Consider the following 14717-nt stretch of genomic DNA (forward strand, 5'->3'; position numbering starts at 1 on the left):
CCCCCCCCCCCCCCCAGTTCTTTACCTTGCACGTCTTCCTCACTCACCTGTAAATTTGAGCTGCTTTTTTCTGAATTGAATCCATATGAATCGATTGTATATCTCCGGTAGCAACACGACAGCCAGCGGCAACACAAAGCAAGGACAAGGAGTCTGAGTTTTAACGTGAGCTGAAACACAGTGGGCTTTGGGGAGAAACAAGAATTTAGAAAGATAACCCGTCAAAATTAAATTGACACTGAATGAGTTGGCCGACCAGTGATGCCTTGCCGGGACAATGACGGCGTAAAGAGAGGGAACAAATGAGAGGGAGGGTAGAGAGGACCAACACACGATTCTCAACATGTCGGCTCAAGAGAGTGTTTACCTTTCCTCAGAATATCTGCAAGTTAAAGATGCAGCCACTGATAAAGCTGTGCAGCAATTTACAGTTCAGAGGCACGTCTTTGCTGTTCTCCTTCCAGCAACATAGACAGTAAACACCTCATAACACACACTGAAGGATCCGAGTCTGCTCTGTCCTCATGTAGTGGGTCCAGTTCGTTACTGATCTGGCCCTCAAGGTGCTTGTATGAGCTTTGCCTCCAGGTAGTTGCGACGGGCCCCCGTTACTGTCTGCCTCTTACAGATGGGTTCAGCTTGCAGTCTTTTGCGGCTGAACTAGCTACCGCTTATAACATCACATGATCACATGATCTTTGAACGCAGGCTTTTTTTTCTGAGGTATAGCAATCTGAATTTTTCCAAGTTTCTCCACCCGACACACTGTTGGAGGGCCCGCTCTCTCTAAGGGCCCCTTGACCCCACGGGCCCTAGCGCAACCACACTGCCTGCACTGTCCTCTGGTACCCACCACAAGCTGATATTGAGCTTCTCTGTGGGAATAGTCTCTAGGTGAAGATGGCATGTTGCTCACTGGATATTATTCACTGGAATCAGACATGTCAATACTATGATATTTAAAAAAAAAAAAGAATCTGGATAGACATGGATGTAAAATACAACTGGACTGGTTAGCGGAGGCATACAATCACACGGTGGTAATTCAATTATTTATTTTGTGCAACGTCTTGATGGCTATTAAACAGTGAGCACTCTACTGTAAATGAGCTGTTGCTGTGTGTGAATTGTCCCTCATTAACACCCCAAACTCTCAGGCAGACGCACAACACCTGCTTGAAGCATGCTGTGCGGCGCATCCTTTTTCTGTCCCCTAATTACGCCGATCGCGTCTCCTACTCACTTACACAGTAATCAGCCGACATAAAGGAGCTGAAATGCCTTTGGACATTATGTGGCTAGGATCAAACTGCAGTGTGGTGATAAGCGGCTGACAGAAATAATTGTGTGACTGTTGTGTGTTTGCTTCATCAGGTGCAGGTGATGTCGTGGAGCGTGGGTTTAGGCGGCAGGATGACCATTGCCAAGCTCCTCCTTCCGTTTCTCATCCTCCGCTCTGTCTGTGAAGGTGAGTCCTCCTAAACTTGTATTTCCATCCACAACGATGCTGCATCATTTCTACCATGACTAAGGTATTCCTGGCTCAGTGAGTCCCTTAAATGAATACTGCCAGTCCACAGTAAGGGAAGCAGAGATTGGATAGCAGAATTTTAAAGCGTTTAACAGTACAGTACCTCTCCCACTTCTCTCTCAGTTCTTCATTATTAACCGCCTGAAAGGATTTTCTGTCACTTACGTTCTACACTTGATGTATTCCCTTTCCCTTTCTTGACTTGTACACCTGTACAAGTCATTACTTCACTCTTCAAACACTGTCTTTGCATAATGTCCCACATTTATTGTTTGGCCCAAGAACTATGATAAAATATTTGAGTGTGTGTCTCTGTGAGGGCACGAGAGACGGCGATCTAGAGAGCAAGCGCCTACGTTGTGGAAAGTCCCGGTAACTGTCTCACAGTGACAGACAGGAGACACGTCCAATCACACACAGCGCTGAAGCAGCGGGGAAAGTTATTAAGCGAATGCCACAACCTCTTTCCATCAAACACAACGAGTTTATCAAGGCTTTTTTTTATCTATCTCTGGAGTCCTCCAGCCTCTCACTCTCACCTCTCACCTTGTGTTTGCTTTCAATATACCGGCTTTCTTCCTCCCTCCACTCCCTCCCTCCCTCCCTCCCTCCCTGTTACGACCCCATTAGCACACTGACCCTGCGCTCCTCCTTGAGCATCACTTCCCTGATCCGTCAAATTGGATTGATGATCATTGCTGTGATTATTTTGTGGCAGTAATCTATCTGCATCGGACTATCCAAGCTTGACGCGGTGCCCCGCAGTAATTACACCACAGGTATGGACAGGAGCTTGTTAACCGTCGTCCTCCTCATCACCCCCGATCCAGTGAAGCACGCGCCATGTGCTTGGCACCCACCAAAAGCCACAGTGGCAAGCCAGAGATACAGATCTTCTTCCACACTGGCGGGCACATGACTGAATGAGAAGCTCCCACTTTCAAAGCGGCGATTCCCTCTGTCGAGTGTTCTCACTTCAAACGGACCGCTGCAGTGTCTCTGTGGTCTGCCGCACAGCTCAGCTGATCAAAGACCATCAGCTTTGTTCCCTGATCTTCCCAACAAAAGCGCTCGTGTCCCGCTGCCTTCTGACACCACAGAACTAAACCCACGACCATAACACGGCAGACTATTAACCCCCTAAACAGGCCCTCTGATGTGTCGCTACAGGGTCAATGTCATTTTGGCCTGATTTTATTACGTACAAATATACTCATACTTCAAAGATATACAAGTAACCTTTATTAAAATTGTTTTGATCATATCATTTGTGAAGAGCTCACTTTTTTCACCATGTTGAATTGTTTTCATGGACACTGGATATACGTATGACTCTACCTACAGACGGACCATGTAAACACGCTATTTATGTTAAAGCATGAAAATAGTGTTTACAACGGACGTCAGCGTAATGCACTGTGTGTACTTGATGTTCCCTGCCTTCAATGCTTTATATTGGCTGCTAAGTGGTTCTCTCTACAATGAGATGCACTGTGTAAGATGTTTGGTGTTGCGGAGCTGGATCTGACCAGAATAGAAGTGCATGTTATTCAAGGTCAGATATCTGTCCCTCTGCTGAGTGATTGATGTGCTGCAGAGGTATGTCGAACAAAGACTCTGTCTTCTTCCCATTTTAGATTGTTGGCGTTTTTCATCTGTTCACTGCTGTGTGTGTGTGTGTGTGTGTGTGTGTGTGTGTGTGTGTGCGTGCGTGTGTGTGTGTGTGTGTGTGTGTATTGACTAAGCCATCGACCCATTTTTTTACATTACAATACCTGTATTGCATTCAGAGGTACACAGGCTGCAATAGGAACAGCTGACAGTAGCTAGTGGAAAATGAACTGAAAGTAAACGATATGTGAAATTCTCTATTACTTTTTGTCATTACTTTAGTGTTGACATTTTCACCTTTTGAAAACCTCCAAACATTTTATGTTACTTTATTTTTCCAGGTGTCACACACTGTCTTACACAGAATACATTTGCTCCAGGCACTCATTCAGTGTCATGCACTGAATATATTTACTGCAGCACCCTTGTGGAGGGGCGGGGGGGGGGGGGGGCATGCTTTCTTTGAAAAGCAGTGTGAAAACAGTCTATAAAATAAACAATACAACAAGGGTGTGTGCACTGGCATCAGCATTAAGGTATTTTTCTGTTTTAGTGCTCATTGCAGTAATCACTTGATCACTTGACAGAACTGCTGATTCTGCTGCTGAGTGTAACAAACCTAGTTGTAGTAGTAGTAGTAGAGTAGTAAATAAGCGAGTACGCTATCAGGGTATACACATGATTGTCATAATGGAGATAATTTATTAGAAAATCTAACCATTTATCCCTTTATCAATGTAGTCAAAACAGTAATCTGAATCAATAGTTTTATTACATAATTTGAGTTTTTCCTTCTGTCTTCATGACAGGCTCCAACCAGCCTCCACGCTTCCTGAACTACTTCTTCTCGACCTACCTCCTCATCTATGAAGACATGCCAGTCGGTGAGTCTCTGTGGAGTGCCAGCACGTTGTATTTGATGTATCCACGTTGTCTAAAGAAAGTACAGTAAAGCTGTCTTTGCGGATTGCTTTTGTCATCTTGTTTACTGCACACAAATGGTCTGTCGCTTGAATATAAACCGAGAAAGTGAAAACAAAAAGTAAAGAGAGATGTCAAAAAAGGCACTGACAGTGATGGCAATGGATGTCTCTACCAGGATGCTTGTATGCATTTGTGTGTGTGTGTGTGATGAGAAGGAAGATCCAGAGCCTGAGAGATTTTCTATAATATACTATAGCTGACACAAAAAGACTCCTGGAATGCTTTGGATCTTCCTCGTCCTGGTGTTGACGTCTGGATGAAAGAGTTCATCCAGATGTGATATCCTCCATGTTACTCTAAGGTTGCTTACATGTTGTGTCCCACTGCTGTTGGCGGTTTGCGCGTGAACACCAGACACGGTTGGGTCCGATTCCTCCTGGATTCATCATCCCCCCCCCCTCTTATTTATTTTTTTGTCATTTTTTGTTGGTTGCAGTGATTGACAGGGCAATTTGAGGATGTCTAGCTTTTCATCATCTCCGAGGGTGTCAGTGGCTTGGAATTAAAATCCTTTATATGGGATTGATTTTCTCGAAGTTTGTTTTTTTATCACATGACCTTTACACTCCGCCAGTCTGTCAGCACTAGACTGAGTCATCCAGTGTTGGCTTATCCGTGTCTACGCCCTCTCAGGCACAGATGACCTATAGTGTCTTCCCTTTTCACACTTTTTCTTGGGGTCATTAAAGTTCAACTACACCACTAAGCCTCCGCCATCGATGCTATCCCAGTCACCATCGCCTTCAGCGTCAACTCCATCATCATCATTGTAGTTGTGTACTGCTGCCAGGAAGAGGTAAGGTATCCCACTGAGCCTACCGTGAATCATCATCATCATCATTATCATGACCCCAGCAGTTTGTGGCAGAAAGCTAATTCTTTATTCCGCTTGTGTTCTAACCAGTGAAGGGCACGCATGTGCTGGTGGGTGGCGTTGCTAATTTCCCTAACCACTCTGTCCAGGTTGCCCTCTGGCCATGAATCATCGTATCCTCTCCTCAGAGGCAGCTGGGCTTTGGTCCAGCAACGCCTTCCACCGGTCCAGAGAGCTGTCAGTCATGTCCCTGGCTCGGCCTTTGATGACTTCTTCAGTGGTGTGATTATGAGGGCGGGCTGAGTGATCGGACAGTGACAATTTGTCAAGATTATTGTTTATTAGCTCAGCAGATGTCCTCGTCTAGGAGGCCCTCCAATTCATGAACACATAGACACACACTCGGGCCAAAATGTGTGTGTGTGTGTGTGTTTTGGGAGTGGAGGATGTGACATGGTTGAGAATATTGAGATGTTCCGTTTTACCACAAACAGCCTCACACAAAAACTCCAGATTACTTATCATCCAGCACACTGGCTTAATAGAGTAGCCCGGCAGCAATTTCAATGCTGACATTGCTCTTACTCTTGATTTGAATAAAGGGTAGATTGAAAATACATATTTTCTCATCTCAAGGTTCAGTGCCAAGACTGTGCAAAGAATAAAGGATTGTTAAACTGTGCTTTCAGGGCACAATGACGGCGGTTTAATCGTATTCAGAAATTCTCACTTTCCTCTGTTCTTCATTAGGCTGATATTTGATGCACGTAAATGAGCACCTGCCAAACTGCAGGACTTGAGCCCAGCGATCAGGTTTCCATAGCCACTCCGATTGGTCGCATTTAGTTACCATGGTGGTTGTTGGGCTCAGTCTTGGTGGTGATGTAACAGCGTAGGGTTCATGTGAGCAGGTTGTGTGAGGTAATGCCAAGAAGCAGTCTGTGCAACAAGCAATGGACTGACACATGCCCAGAAAGGACCATGATACCATATTATGGAGATGAGCAATGCAGACTGCCTTGAGTTTAAAACTGGTGCGCATGCATGTGTACACACCACTATCTGGCCTTGGTCAGGCAGCAGATCAGTGACTTAAGCTCATGGCCTCCGAGCCAGTAGCCTCCGCTCCGTAAGGCAGGCAGGAGCGCGTGATTATTTATCAGAGAGATGAGAGAACGCATCCAAACAGCATGTATATTTGATCTAAGGCTACAGCCGTTCCTCTCACCAGCAAGGGGTTTGTTTGCAGGACCCGGCACATGCTGTTTTAAAGATGCTGCACAGCTGTGTGCTGTCGAAGCACGTGTAGCGCAATGGGAGAAGGCCACTCACTCTGTGTGAACTCGCTCCTCTGACATATATATATATATATATATACTGTATTTACTTATACATACTGTCCTTTACCACTGAGTACAGTACAGTCTTCATCGTCTCTCATGCAGGAACACAACAGTTTGATGCCCGCATGAGACTGAACCAAAGAGGAGTCTGTAGTCCCCTCTGGTATAAATGATGTGTGATTAGGCTGCAATGGAGGGCTGCTGTACGCTGCAGTGATACGATGCCTCTTGTGATTTATGTCAATATTTTGCAAGAGGAATATTTCATGGTGTTAGGAACAAAATTCTCCTTCATGTTCATTCTCTTCATAACTGCATGTGTGTGTGTGTATGTCCATTTAGTGTGTATGCATGTGATTATGTTTCATGCATTTTGGTCACATCCAGGCGGTGGGATCGCTCACTCTTAGGGGGGGCAGCTAAACAGAGGAGCTGATGTTTAACTGCGGTGGCAGATAACAGTGCGTGTTGTGTCAGGAAATGGGATGTGTAATTAGACCGAGAGAACACTTTGATTAAACGCTCTCATCTCCTAATCCACTTTGCCCTGATTCGGCAGATTAAGCTCTCTACTGAGTAATTAACTTGTGGGAAGAACACAACATTTGTTCAAAATAAGAAACTTCCACAGTCTGCTGGGACGGTTTGTGTGCGTCTTTTAGTTTGTGCCAATCTAGCGTACGGCCTCGCTGTCTGATTACATTTCAAAAGTGTGGCTTAGGCTAACGTCATTAAGATAAGTGTTTTCATTTACACGGGATAAGTTATTGTATACATTCAAATTTAAGAGAGAAGCTTCTGGCCCTATTTGTTACATGATTCATTAATTCAAACAAAGATTTCAGTCGTTGGGAATCATTCATATCTATCAACACACTTGTTCTTTAGTTAAATAACAAAATATACAAATCATTTCCAATAGAAAAGGACTGTCCCCTACATCACACAGTGGACAATTTGGATATTCAAAGCAGCACACCTGCCAGTTTCAGCATTAGTAGGTGACATAGCTGCTCTAATTTAAGCCCAAATAGGCCCCTTTTTATAGTATCTTTATATATAATACCAGCAGGGAACATGACTTCAGAGGCTGGGCCAATGTTTTCAAGCCATTTTCCATCCTGTGCATTAAATATGTAGAATCTCAGCTTTATGTGCCAGTACTATGACACCGTTAAAACAGTTCAAATGTCTACCTTCTGTCTTAACTCCTTTGCTCTCCTTTTTCCCTTTTCACTCGCTCTCCGCTGCTCCCTCACGTTCTACTGCCACAGTAAATACCTTGCACTTTTAATTAGCTCCGTGGCGTTCCTAATTCAATAATAATTAAGGAGCAGGAAGTAGCCCCAAGGAACAACTTATTAGAGCCTTCCCCTAAACGTGTTGATAATGTCTGTGTACTCTCTCTCCCCAGCCTATTCCCCACTGTCAGCTGCCTGGCGCACTTTACATTAACTATGGCTTGTCAACACTCCGTTCTCAGGACACTCTCGCTTTCACAGCTTTCTGAATTAGTGTGTTGAGCACCGGTGTGTTGACTGCACTCATAAACAAAGCCGTATTCATAACTATTGCTAGCTACTGTAGATTGATGGTGTTTGAGTGTAAACGCTCCTTGATCTTAATAGGACCAATGCTTCCCGGTTATAGAAACTGTGTCGGACAATCTTGTGGCAGAACTGATATTTTAAGTTATACATATTATTTAAAGACCTCTGAATTCTCTAATTGATGACATGAGTCCAAAGTCCTCCTTTGACTAAATGTTACTGCATTGTGGAAGAAGTATAAATGTTGAAGAGTGCAAATTGCCATCTTTTGTTTGTTCAGAGAGAAGTTTCTTGGCATTTAGGCTTTTACTCTCTGCTTTCAGGTAATCTAAAAGTTTGAGTGAACTTTAAAATGTCGGTTTAGTATTTCCCGTGCTTTTGCTAATACGAAGGAACATTTTGTGTTTGTATTGTGATAGGAACAGTGTTTCTGCACCAGTGAAAAAAAGCTTTGACGTAACATTGAAAACAGTAACGTCTGCTTTCAAAGACTACAGGAAGAACATAAATGCTGCTTTAAAGCTGCAGCTTTTCTCCTGCTCAAGAGGTTTTTGTGTTTGCTATTGTGGAATCCATATTTGACTCTCCGTTAGTGACACTGGAGATAAGAGCACTCAGGTCTGTTTTGCTGCTCATCAAATGATTGAACGGCCTCCTTACCTGCTGACTCTTCTTGGTGCTGATTTACACAGCACAGTGGAGGAGACCCAAGCACTGTTTCATTAGTGAGCTGTATACACAGTTCAGATTAAAACCCCTCTTTAGCACTAAAGCTGAAAGGTTTACCATCAACATTTTTGTCCATTCCACCATTTGATAATTCTCCTTTCACTCTGACCCAAAGTATGATATTTAAGATATTGCATGTGCAAATACTGACATCAGGTATGTGAAGTAAATGTGTATCCAGATTTGAGAATTGTAATGAAAGCGCTCCCTCTAAGAATACGGCCCAATATCGTCACTCAGTCTGTGTTCACAGGCGACCACGTACAGTATGTAGATATTTAACCCCGTGTGCTGCAGTGGTGCTGCTCAGTGACCAACAGATTAGACTAGTACTGTGTTTCAGGTGGGAATGTGTGAACTGGCACGTCCTGCAAAACATCCATGCACAGGGCACTGCCCCTTATTAATGAATAAGTAAAACAAACCAAAACACCGCACAATATTACTGTTTCAGAGCTAAATACATCCCATGATTCATCAGTGTCTAGTCCACCATGCCAGTTTAATTGTTGTCAGTAATGCACCTACAGCATAACCAACATTAAGACACTTAATGACACATTAATGTACACATGTGCAACATTTGTGAAATTTATATGCAATAGTATATTTTTTAGGAAATATAGCTTTTGGTATTTTTGGGAAAGCAATGATGATCATGATTAAAAATAGTATTTTAGTAACGCCTGTTCCTCCAACTCTCCAACACACAACTGTTGGATCAGCATTTATTTTAATGAAAGCAGGGATCCAAAATATAAAACACATTTTAATATTTCTCCATGGGAATTTATGTGAGAAAAGGTCATTTGCATTAAGAAAGATCTTCAAGGTAATATTCTGAATATGTTCGTCAACCAAACAGTACATCAGAAAAAGCAATAAAGGGTCCTCACCCATCCCGTCTGACGTGTAAACACAAGACAAAAAAACAAAGGAGGAGGAAGGGAATTGCTCCGCTTCAAATGCTTTAATATAAATCTGCAACATCCCTTTCCTTCCCCCTAAACCTTTTTGTTTTCTTCATCGGGAAACAAGGTACAAGCCCTTCTGAATAAGTGGGAACCTTTCATTTCTGTTTTTTGACATTTTAATTATCTAAAATGACCTCACGATACCGGCAGATTGTTTTGCAGAAGACTAGAAGACATCCAAGAATACCCTGCCTGTCCTTTGCCTCTTCAGACCAGATAATCCTGAGTAGAAATGGAAATAAAGAAAGACGAGCAGTGATAAAATGAAAGGGTAATCAGGGAATCGTCAGGAGACGGAGAGAGGGCAGTTCCTCTGAGAGTTGAGTCCATGCCTTTGGGATGTTGGCTAGTATCCAGGCCTGTCTCTTACCCGGCTCGTGCTCTGGATATTCGTTACTGTCCGACTGCGAGCCGGGCAGCTCAGAGGTCTGTTTCTGCTCCCGCTCTCAGCCCTCATTTAGCCAAATTTGAATGTGATGTGTGTGTGTCCTTTCTGCATCTCTGGCAACTGCTCTTGAATCTGTCACTGTTTATGAGTTTGAGTTGGCGGACGCGCTGTGTGCATGAGACCGAGAGAGCGAATGTGTGTGTGTGTGTGTCTTAGTTTTATAAACCCTATCTACCAGCAGCAGAAGTGAAGCATTCCCACCTGAACTTAGCGGGAGATGAGTCCCAACATGGCCCGGAGATATTCTTAATGACTGGAAGTTTTTCTCTCCACGTGAAGCATCCTCCCCCACCACACTTTAGGAGAAGGGGATACACTTGATCTTCTTACCCCCCGCGACAGCTCTCTGCTGTCACTGAGCTGCTGCATTGACTCCCACAATGGTTTCCCAATAATGCATGAGGGACGTCCTGTTTTGGTTTAGTCCATCATCCCTTATCTCTCTCCGTGGTGCCTCGCTCCCCCCCCACTTCCTCCCCCAGGAAATAATGGGGTCCACGGTTCAGTGGTGTCTGCAAACACACCATCCATCATGACGCTGTGCTGCGCTATATTGTCAGCACTTACCCAGCACGTGATGTGTTAGTGTTATTACGGCCATTGCAAACACTCGCAACACTCTGGCCTCTCATTGCAACATTGCTTCTGAGTTTCCACGAATGCTAAGCATCCTGCTGCTACTCGTACATCATTGTAATATCATCACTGGTCCCTGGTCATCTTAGCTATAGCTATATCTGACTTTCAGCCTGCACTGAAGAAAACCTTTATTTGAATAAATAATATTGTTGCATTATGCAGTCTTAAATCAAATACAATGCAGGCAGTGGTGTAAGAAAATGATTCAACTTCATATGTTTCAATTATGTTCTAAACAAAGTCAGGTCACTCAGCTGCTAACAGGAAAACCTCATTACACGTTTTGTAATTGATATTTAAACAACTTGTTTTGCACTTGATTTGTCTCATTTCTATAGTTTACGTGCCTTAAGAAAAACATAATAACAAAACAGGACTTAATGACTGAAGATGGATCATTTTACACGATACATGGCGAGTGGGTTCAGGAAGCCGGAGACATTATTGCAGCATGCTCAAACATTCTGAGGGATAAAACATTAGGAAGGTTATACCAATTTGGAAAGGGCCGTGGGGACAGAGAGGCACACAAAGCAAAATAGATTTAGTTTTAATATTGGCCAAGTTTATCTATCCATACCATTATTCCTGGCCTGACGTAAAGGGGGTGTAACAAAGCAAAGCATTCATCCAATCACCAATAAGCTCTTCGCCAAACCAGTGCACTTATGTAAGACTGATTTCATGACAAAAAGAGCAGCGAAAAGTCTTCAAATGCACTTTCATACTAACATTTAACTGCCGTTAAGACCTAATTAGCCGAAGCTATTTTAGACCAAGACCAAGCTTTCCGATCCTTCAGAACAGAAATGAAGAGCTTATGTTACAATGACCTCATAGTTTTGCTGATAATGTTGTGTACAGTCTCGACCAGATGTTCTTAGTTTCTCTCCACGGCTGAATCTCTACAGTTTCTGCAGGCGTGTCGATGTGAAACCCAAAGCCCTCGTCCACAGTCTTTGCAAGACGGCTGGTTTACAGTCAACACAGATTTCACATCTGAACTTAAAAGACAATCCACGTTATATACATTTTTGACAAATGTATATTTATATCCAAACATATGCACTTCTATTCAGCGATGCACTTCTGATGTTTTGTGTTTCTACACAGGGCCCCCACCATTTTTTTACGTTCCAAATCTGTTTGTCTTGTGGTCGTCCTTCAAATCACACAAACCTTAAATGTATTCTAGTAGTTTACAGAATGTTTAAAACCGGAACTATATTTCCAACAATCAATCAGTCAAGGCTCCAGAGTTCCCCTCGTTTGTGATACTCTATTAGAGACTACCGACAGACGGAGACAAAGAGGGGGGAAGCGTGTTGCATAGCCTCAGGCTGTGTGTGTGTGTGTGTGTGTGTGTGTGTGATATTTCTCTGGGTTGTAAAAGTTAATTGAAGATGTCTGTGGGAATGTGGAGCGACACCAGGTTGAGCAGCGCTGCCAAGGCGCCCAGCACTGAGCTGACAGGTGTCACTGTGATGGTGGTGGTGGTGGTTAGATTACCTGACCAGCTGAGGATGGGCTTACACACGCTGATACACATTTAGCTAACACTCTTTTTGGCTCCAAATGACGCTCGGGCTCAAATCAAATTGAATATGTCGACTGTATTTCTGTGTCTGATGATTCCGCATGCTCTCGCTCTCTCTCCGTCTCACTCACAAAGAGAACACAACAATATTTATGAAGGTGATTCTAGTCATTTTTTTTCATTACCCCAAATTATCAGCATCGCCACAGAGTTCAGTTGTTTACACTCGTGTGTGTGTGTGTGTGTGTGTGTGTGTGTGTGTGAGAGAGTCCTTATAGGGTTAATTGCAGCAGTCTGTACTCATTTGGAGAAATTAGTGATATTCAAACACCACATTTACTGGAAATGTAAAAAGACTGTTTTTGTTTTGCTGTATTTTCATTCTTACCTCAAATTAAATTCATTGTTTCAGGTTTTAGTATTTGTTTACTAATGTGTGTGTGCGTGCGTGCGTGTGTGCGTGCACGTTACCCCATTCTCCAGTACAGGTGCCTTGCTGGGTGGCAGATCAGCTACTTGCAGCTGCTTATCTGGCCCAGGTGGGTCACGGCTGATACCTGCCGGAGCCACACAGAGCAGCTAACCTGGAAATTGATGTTTCACATCAGCGACCAGCTCTCCCTGCGATAGAGCAGGGAGAGGAGGGGGAGTGAGGAGGGGGAGTGCTTGTCTGTCTGCAGTCTGTCTGCCTGTGTTTGTGTGAATGAACACCGTCAAGGAAAACTCCTAATTGTCTTTGAAAATCAGAAGGTCTCAAACACCACTAGAGATGACTTGAAAGCTAAAAATGTCCCTACTGGGACATGCATAATGTTCTGTGTTAGAGCCATTTAATCTCCATATTACGCACCGCCCTGTAGTTGCCTGCCATTATCTGATTTGTGTTAGACCAGTGGCCAGACTAGCTGAATAGCTTCTTCTTTGCAGCAGCAGCAGGAGCTGGGATGTAACTGGTGGCAGTAACAGAACAGCGTGTCTAAATGCACATGTGTTTGGGTTACCACTAAGCCATGACCAGTCCCAGAATAGCAAATTTGCTAAACTCTTTGAATTATTGTTTGGATGAAATGCTGAATCAGCTTATATCGGACGCCTGGAGGCTAATATCAACATTGGTCTGAGGCTGGTGTGCGTTCTGTGAGGAAAGGTTATGTCGTTCTGGTCTTGAAAGCTTCCATTTGTTCTGATAAAGGCCAGCGTGCTGGTGACAGATAGGGTTCAGTTACAGACCAGTCTCTGGCTCAAATCTGCATGCTTTTGTTGTCTGGTGTCGAGATCTTTCTCCACTGGTGGAGAATGATGTCACTCTTATTCTCTGTGTGTGTGTCGTCGTTCAATGTGGTGATGCAGGCTACAGTAACTACAGCTCTTTCAGCAGAGATGCATGTGTTGTCACTTTGGCGTTTGCACATATTTTCTTTTGATACTTTAGAATGTGTCACTCTTCTAAATCTGTGCACGTGAGCTGTAGAGCGGTGATGGGCTGAGAAGGAGTTGTGTGTGAGTGTGTGTGTGTGTGTGTGGTTTTGCACTCTAGGGGGACGGAGAGAGACTTTTATAATTTAACTCCTCTCTCTTATGTCACAGCGGAGAAGGTGTTTGACATGTAACAGTCCTCCTTAGGAGCATGTATCTTTTTTTGTTAAGGAATGAGAAACGCCATTTATGTCTACACAGGGAGCGGGTCCTCTTCCACGGGGTCCGCCATCTTGCACCACCATGTTTCTACAGCAGCCCAGAACAGGCTTTTGCGTTATACGTTATCTGAAGGTGGGGATGCGTTTACAAAACCCGGTATTAAACGGGCCCCGGTGCTAAATAATTAAAGATTGTAGTATTGATTGAAAATACACGCTAAGAGCGAGCAGAGGTGAAGTGATACTCGAGGTGACGGCACCTACACTTGTTGCTGTACGTGCAATAAAATGACCGATAGTGACGGATTCCTGTGTTCTTCATTCTTTATAAACCTAACTCGTAAAATGTTGATAAAATAAATAACATTTCTATTTGTTTCCAATGAGATATTAATGACTTTATACAGTGAATTTGCTGCTGGAAGCATAACTGTTGCTGCTCTAGGAACAATATATCTAAATTATAAATAACTTACAATTCTGTTCTGAAATAATTCGTTTTTAAAATCCTATATGTTTGAGGGCTATTTAGTTGATTGCAACCTGCCACAAACAAGATGCCACTTAAACTTAGACTGTCCCTTTAATGCTTCACTCTGTCCCTCTCTCCATATTGACCAGGGAGGTCAATTGCCAATTTGCCAGTGCCATTGTTTTTGTCAGGAAACCATATTCATTTTGGCTAATTAGGACCTGAAGCTCATGAACGCTTCAGATGACGAATTCATTTATAATCCTTAAAACGAGTGTGGCGTTTTACGGGATGAAAAATGTTGTAATGGCGGACGCCGGATATCAGATTTAGGCAGCACCGTAGCAAACAATCTAGACACACACAAACCAACCATCCGCTTTAACTCACCCACCCTGTCCCTCTCTCTCTCTCTCTCTCTCTCTCTCTCTCTCTCTCTCTCTCTCTC

At 43.5% G+C, this 14717-nt stretch overlaps 1 protein-coding gene across 4 annotated transcripts in view; it reads left to right on the forward strand.

Annotated features, from left to right (window-relative positions):
• Positions 1-14717, forward strand: part of cdh23 (cadherin-related 23) — a 148243-nt gene that overhangs the window by 11692 nt on the left and 121834 nt on the right. For all 4 annotated transcript variants that reach the window (XM_031878740.1, XM_031878749.1, XM_031878758.1 and 1 more), the window contains exons 2-3: positions 1375-1468; positions 3952-4026. In XM_031878740.1, coding sequence (XP_031734600.1) covers positions 1384-1468; positions 3952-4026 — 160 coding nt within the window. In that variant the 5' untranslated portion in view covers positions 1375-1383. The remainder of the gene's footprint in view (positions 1-1374; positions 1469-3951; positions 4027-14717) is intronic.

The sequence above is a fragment of the Anarrhichthys ocellatus genome, unplaced genomic scaffold (assembly GCF_004355925.1).
Source record: "Anarrhichthys ocellatus isolate YVR2014 unplaced genomic scaffold, GSC_Weel_1.0 scaffold3, whole genome shotgun sequence".
In the NCBI taxonomy this organism is placed as follows: Eukaryota; Metazoa; Chordata; class Actinopteri; order Perciformes; family Anarhichadidae; genus Anarrhichthys; species Anarrhichthys ocellatus.